This window comes from Engraulis encrasicolus, chromosome 22 (assembly GCF_034702125.1).
Source record: "Engraulis encrasicolus isolate BLACKSEA-1 chromosome 22, IST_EnEncr_1.0, whole genome shotgun sequence".
Classification (NCBI taxonomy): Eukaryota; Metazoa; Chordata; class Actinopteri; order Clupeiformes; family Engraulidae; genus Engraulis; species Engraulis encrasicolus.
The window spans coordinates 5201518-5209017 of NC_085878.1; the positions used below are offsets into that span (position 1 = coordinate 5201518).

General features: G+C 46.7%; 1 protein-coding gene across 1 annotated transcript in view; it reads right to left on the bottom strand.

The window, feature by feature from the left end:
- Nucleotides 1–1414, bottom strand: part of znf536 (zinc finger protein 536) — a 131222-nt gene extending 129808 nt beyond the window's left edge. The window contains exon 1 of the mRNA XM_063188650.1: nt 1–1414. This exon is cut by the window's left edge and continues 907 nt beyond it. Within this exon, the coding sequence (XP_063044720.1) occupies nt 1–1404 (1404 nt within the window). The 5' untranslated portion in view covers nt 1405–1414.
- Nucleotides 1415–7500: the final 6086 nt, after the last annotated feature.

Below are 7500 nucleotides of genomic sequence, written 5' to 3' on the forward strand. Positions count from 1 at the left end.
CGGCGACAGGAAGCCACCCTGCAGGCAGGAGATGTAGCGGGAGTACAGATTGGCGTGGGCCTCCTGAGCCAGGCTGCTCATGGTGTTGCTGACTGAGGTCATGTCTTGGTGGTCGGAGGCGGGCGGCTTGCTCTTGATGGCCAGCTTGTTGAGGTGCACCTTCATGTGGTTCTTGAGGAACCAGGGCTCCTTGAAGCGGCGTCCGCAGATCTGGCAGCAGTGCTCGAACGAGTCCTTGTGCTTGCGCATGTGGCCCTTCAGGAACCAGGCCTGGCTGAAGACCTGGCTGCACACCTCGCAGCGGAACTCGTTGGCGGGCTTCGCGGGGCCCTCCCCGTCGCCCTGGCCCGCGGCGGACTCGGCGGTGATGTGGGCCTTCTCCACGTGCGAGATGAGGTCCTCCTCCTGCGAGGCGGCAAACTCGCACAGGGTGCACTTGTAGGGCTTGTGCAGGATGCGTATGTGACGGTCCAGCTCCTCGCGCTTCTTGAACTTGCCCTTGCAGAAGGTGCAGCGGAAGCCGGTGGGCCCGGGTCCCTGGTCGTCCTGTTGGCTGTTGGCGCCGGCCGGCTTCGGGGAGGAGGACAGCTGGGAGGAGGAGCTGTCGGGCGTGCCGCCCAGACTGGTGGTGGTGGGGCTGAGCAGACCACAGGCGGAGCCCGGCTGCTGCTGGTTGTGGCTCTGCTGCTGCGGGCCGAGGTGTGGCTGGTGAGGAATGGTCTGCTGTGGAGACTGCAGGAGGCTGCTTCTCATCTGCTTGTCCCTCAGGATGGCGCGTTCCTCCAGCTCGTGGAGCAAGCGGTTCTCCTCGCGGACGCGACCGCGGCCCTTGCCCAGGTTCCCCAGCTTGTGGGTGCGCAGGTGAATCTTCAGGTTGCCCTTCTGGGCGGCCCGGTGGTCGCAGTAGGGACACTTGAAGGGCTTCTCTCCAGTGTGGGTCCTCATATGCAGGGACAGGATGCTGTTGAAACGGAAGCGCTTCCCGCAAAGCGGGCACGGGTACTTGCGATTCTTGCGCGCGTCGTCTTCAATGTCGTTCATCTTCGACATGATGCCCAGGTTCTGACCGTTCAGGAACTGCTGCAGGTCGACGCGCCCATTCAGGGCTCCCAGGGCACCCGTCTCCATGTCTCGGTTCAGTTGATTGGCCAGCAAGGCCATCTGACTGCTGATTGGCTGGCTGGCGAGGGCGGCGTGGGTCTTCTCGTCCAACGGGGTGGCGGCTTTCTCTTCGGGGATCTGCTGGCGACTGGGGAGGTCGGGGAATGCATGGCCCAGCTGAGCGGTTAGCTGGTGGAGTTTCTGGCTGATGGGGTAGCGGCCATTGAGCACTGCACTGCTGAGGTGGCTCTCAGCGTCCGAGATCGCTGAGGACACGCCAAGGCACAAACTAGAGTCCTCCATCTTGTCGAGAAAAAACACAACACACATAGAGAAGAAAATTATGTCAATGATGTAATCCATTACACATGCAATGTAGTGCATAACACTTACAATTTGTATTGCTCACAACGTTTTGGTCATTCAAACCTTCTACATTGAGAACAATAAAATTGTAATGGACAACGTGCAGGATATCTTCTTAGTCCTTTCAACCATTGGCTACATTCAACGCACCCGTTTGAACTGTGCAAAAGCGTCCTATAGGGTGCCCTGACAATTACAAAAAGCATAGCAATTGTCATATCAAGGCACAAGCTTGAAATACATTTTTAACCTAAGCTGTGGCAGAAATGACAAATCATGAAACTGAACCATGCTGATAACTCAAGGCTATTACCATAAAGGCTGTGGAGGGGGAAAAAAAATTAAATCAGGACACATATATGTGTTTTTCTATTTTTACTAAATTTACCGTGAAGAAATGCCTTTGCATAACCAGGCAGTACTTTGATTCATTTGCTTTGAAGGAAGGAAAAATAATAAATCATTTAATTTATTAAATAGCTATCCATATGTGATGAGAACAAACAGAGAGAGAGAGAGAGAGAGAGAGAGAGAGAGAGAGAGAGAGAGAGAGAGAGAGAGAGAGAGAGAGAGAGAGAGAGAGAGTGAGAGAGAGAGAGGAGAGAGAGAATGACAGAGCAGCCGCAATGTGTGTGTGAAGGGGAAAAAAAGGTAGTTTATCTTTGTTTGATTTATGAAGTACTACATGTACTCTCACACTTGGGGGCGAGTTGTAACTCTCAGAACTTTCTCTCGAACTGTAACATAATTTTGGATGCAATAATTACCCAGTAAACATGGCAGGCGCAACATAATTAAGCTACTTGGGCCCATCCTATCAGAATTCCTCCAATTACACGCCTTAATGAAACGGAGCAATGCCATTGTCATGAAGCCGGCGCAATACTACAATTATGATATTAACAATAGCACTTAAAACCAAGGGGTTACTCCAGTAAACACAAGCTCTTATCTCTCCACCGCGACACTTGTCTTGGCGTAATTTTCCATTAAGAGCTGCATTACATTTGATGCGAATCACTTTGCAAGCGCCTCGTGTTTTTTTTTTTTCTTTCCTATCCCCTCTCTCTCTCTCTCATATGGCTTCCTACTCAGAGAAAACAACAGTTGGTGTTATTGAAAGGGTTCCCAATGTATCAGAGGCTTTCCAGTCATTTAAAATGACTACAGAATGGCCCAGTGCACCACACCAAGCTGAAATGAATACACAAGCACGAGCCTGTTGTCATCTGGCAGAGGGCTTGTTATTTAAGATGCCGCACGCTGCTGCCTTAAGGAAGGATAATTGTGTGCCGTGTCCCCTCGCGACCAACAGGGTCAAGCTTCAGAAACAATAAAGTGAGTTTTGCTTTGGTCAACAAAATATCGTACAATATCTCATTAAGCTGATTAGTATGCTGCCTAGTAACAGTGGCAACGTGCGCTATAACACATGATCATAATCAGAAAAAAATCCTTTCCAGACACAAGCTCACTAAGCACTGGCATAAGGTAAGTCTGTTTGAAGAGAAGCGATACCAGGACCCCACATGGTCATTCCGTTTCTGCCTGGGAAAACAACACCGTTTCTCTTCATTTACATATTACTTCCTATACGTACATAGCAGCATTGTCGGAAGACCATAAATAAATGGGTAAATAAATTACATGCCTTTGCACTAACCAAATAAAGCCAACCTACAGCAACTCTGCAACGCAAACTGTAAATGGCAAATTCAAATTCAGACCAAACACACACATGAGCATATTGTATTTGCAACAAACCACTATACAGATGATTCAACATAGCGAGAGAGCAGGAGGAGGGCGGGGGCTTGCAGAGAATGAGCGTGAGACACAGAAGGGGGTGGGGGGGGAAGAGAAACAGAAGGAGAGAGAGAGATGGAAAAAAGGAGAGAAAATGGAGAAAATGATAGAGAGAGAGAGAGAGAGAGAGAGAGAGAGAGAGAGAGAGAGAGAGAGAGAGAGAGAGAGAGAGAGAGAGAGAGAGAGTGGTAGGCAGTGGGAGTGGAGCACATATTTGCTGACACGCTCTCTTTAAGGGCTTTAATAAGGCCTGGCTGTTCTTTAGCTATTTGCTCTTCCTACGCTGTGCTGCATGCGAACTCTTATCTCTCCGACATGAATAAAAACACTGTGGCCACTTGCAGCGCTTGCTGCTCACACAGTGGGAAGCTATTGAATACTGTCACTTTTTTGTGTCCTTAAACTTCCTCCACGCTCAAAAATTACAATGAGCAGGGAAAAAAGAGAAAACTGGGGATTTTAACCATTTTGTAATGGTGCATTATCTGTATTATAACTCTAGGCCTACTATTTTTTGGTCAGATAAATGTAAAAAATGTCAGATTTTACACATGTAAGAAATTGCATCCATATTTTCAATGAAGTCTTAACTGGCTTTCAGGGAAGGGACAAGTAACGACACCACAGTAACCCATGTGATTTTGTTTTTTAGGGTAGGCCTATATTTCACGCGATGTGAAGACTGGAAGAGTTACAATGTGCATCTGAAAGCAATTCGCTGTGACTTTCAGACATGTCAGGAATGGGTATCACTTGAGAAACCAGCCTTGTTTATTTATTTGTGTATTTCTCTTAGCAAGGGAAGGGAGGAACAAAAAGCGAGAAATTTAGGGAGGTTTTTTTGTGACACCCAGAATGCATTGCGATCCCTGCGTGAATCTGGTGATGGCTTTTTGCAAGTGCCTTTGCACACACTGCAGTGCACACTGTTTCTCACAAAAGAAATCTGTGATTTAAGCAAAGGACTGATGAGCTGTTGCTCATTTGGAGCGAGATAGCAGCCTGCCCTTTTTCTGCAATTTGATTTCCTGCTTTATCTTTACCATATAACAAAGGGAGATAGACAAAGGAACAATATGAAATGAACTGACGAATCCAGTTTGTTTTTGAACGTAGCCTCGCTGACGAGGGTATGCAAATGAGGTGCATTAATATGCTTCCCTTGCTCCCAAGTCATTTCATTTTTTTCTGATTAAAAAGGACATTTCATATGGTTAAAGATGATACACACACACACACACACACACACACACACACACACACACACACACACACACACACACACACACACACACACACACACACACACAGACGCAGACAAACTGTGAAGCAGACGCGGAGACACACACACACACACACACACACACACACACACACACACACACACACACACACACACACACACACACACACACACACACACACACACACACACACACACACACACACAAATCCCGCAATAATTCAATACCCTATGCATGGTCTAAGTAAAATGCACAATGACAGTGGTAATATTCTCCACGCGACATCGCTATAGAGGCAATAATTATCTTTTAAAAAACATATTTTACTTGGTTTAATCAGGAGAACCCCGTGCCAACTCTTATCTATAAAGAAACAAAAAAGTATAATCTAAATACTTTTCTGCACTTTAAAATGCAGCCCTGCTGTCATGGTTGGTTTAGCATCAGATAACGGCCCCAAAATGAAAATGAAAGAAATCAATGTGCATTCTCACCAGCCAACTTCAGACATGTTTGAATTTCGACTAATTATAATGAATTAGCCACATTCGTAAGGACAGAATATATTATATTAAAATGGTTTCCGCCAAGACTACGTGGTAAAAAAGTGTGAAAATGGGGATTGGGTTTTGTTTGATGTATAATATTGTCATCCCGTTCATCGGCTTTCTGCCGTCATGTTCCTGCATTACACGTCGACAGATTACAGAGATACGGTGATTTTTGTTTGCCCTTTTTGCTTTTAAGTTTTATTTTCCATTTAGGACTTAATTCCTCCCGGAGTTTATACCTGTTTTGAAGTCATACAGTAGCTGTGAATGACACTGCTGTGTTCTCAGTGAAAATGTAACACAGTTTACAAAGTTTGTTTTCAGCTGAGCTACAGTGAGCTACACCACGGCTGAGCTCTCGGAAAACATCAATGTGAAGAAGCCTCACATGTTTAAAAACCACTTACCTTGCGAGGTAGCTGAGCTGAGGCAGCTCACCACACTGACATCTTATCTAGTCCCATGGCACCTCAGCTGCACCTGCTATAGCCTAGCGACTAGCGCTAAAAAAGCCGGTTCCTGAATGAGGACCCGTTGGCGCCTTGCTAACTGACCGAGGTACGGCTATAAGGCTCGCCTCTCTCGGCGTAGGGTGACCACGGCCACGATTGCTACAGTAGTAGGTGTTTCACTGGGGACCGAATGCTACCTGTCAAACATTGTGTAACAGGCAACGTGCTCCAATTAATGCTTCAGCTGTGATCGAGCAACTTTAAAAGCCACCGAGACTTCCTCTAGCGCATTCTCACAGACAAGTGGTACTCTACTTTACAGTTTGTGGTTAATATTCACTCTTTCAAGCAACGCAGCAAGCAACCTGATTTCCTGGACTTTTTTTTCACTCTTCTTTTTTACTTCTTTTTTTTTTTTTGCAAATTGCTTTGCAACCCTCAGCTCAATTAGAAGGTATCAGCATCACAAGTGAAGTGTGTATTTCCGTTCTGCTGTTTATCTGCCACTTATTTCACATGTTCCACAGATGTGTGAGAGTGACATTCCCTGGCCATATAAGTCAAACTAAGCATTAAAAATGCTTTGAGAAAAAAAAAATGTCACGTACGACTAATGAGGGCATCAAATGAGAGCTCATTCTTATGTGCTGCACACACAAGGGCAGTGAAAAAGGAGTCCTTCCCTAAATTCAGGTGAGTCTGCCCATTTGAGTGCAGCATACGTGTGCGTGTGCGTGTGTGTGTGCGTGTGCATGCGTGCGTGCGTGCGTGCGTGTGCGTGTGTGTATGTGTGTCTGCCCTCTCCTCAAGTGCGGCTGGCCCTGATGTATAGGGCTACAAATCAAAAGACTGAGAGCAACCATGCTTCCATAAAACACAATGCCAAGCACCAGGCAGCCTTGAACTGACCCGGTGAGCGGAAAGAAGAAGAAGAAGGAAGGAAAAAAACCTAAAAGAAACAACAACAACAACAAAAAGAGTCTGGCCTGACTCGCATAAAGCATGGCCAACACGTTCCAGACAAGTTGCTTTTGTTTGGGTGGTCGAGCGGAGGCTGGGGCGTAGTATTTTGGAAATGGGAAAACTGTTTTGGGTACTTGGGGCTTTTTTGTTGTTACTGTTGTTGATGTTGTTGTTGCTGCCGTGGCTGCCGTCGCCGCTTCTTTCTTTTTCTTTTTTTTCACTGCTGCACTTGCGAGATACAGTTTTTGCTACATTTTAACTGGGTTCATTTTGGGATGAAAATGGGTTTGGGATTTTAATCACAGAAAACATCGCCTCCATTTCGAACAGGGCCCATGCAATCAGTTGGCAAGTACGAGAAGGCTTTCCTGAAAACACATCTGTCTACATCGATACAAAGGGGGGGGGGGGGGGGGGGGGGGGGGGGGGGGGGGGGGGGGGGGGGGGGGGGCGGGGAGGGGCGAGGGGGGGGGGGGGGGGGGGGTGGGGTAGAAAGTAATGGACTGAGGGCCCATTAGTTACACGTACCTTTGTTATTTTAGGTATTTATCGACCAGAATTCATTGACTAATTACTATGCAATACCTCATTAATTTACCATGAGCGAGGTCATTGTCATTAATAAATCAATCATTATTTACTAACTGGGCAAAATTCAATCATACTGCCAACCAAAACCATTAATGAGTCTGATGTAGGGGACGGCGCTATGAAGGGTGGGAATGTTTGCCATATGTTACATATTTAATGGCTGGAAATATTCATGCATGCAATACATTTATGGAAAAAAGCCCATGGCCAACGATTAGAGATAGCTAAATCATAAGCAGACTCGGCCGGGCCGGGCCAGGGCCGGGGACGCCCGTTTGAAATCGTTTGGAGCGTATCGGCTGTCCCAGGCTGATCTCTCCTTTTACTCTTGTTTAGTCTAACGCAGGTGGTCTTCAGAAACGATTCTAATTAATCCAATAAAACGCAGGTTGTTTTTCTTCCCTGCGATGCTCTTTGACTGAGCTG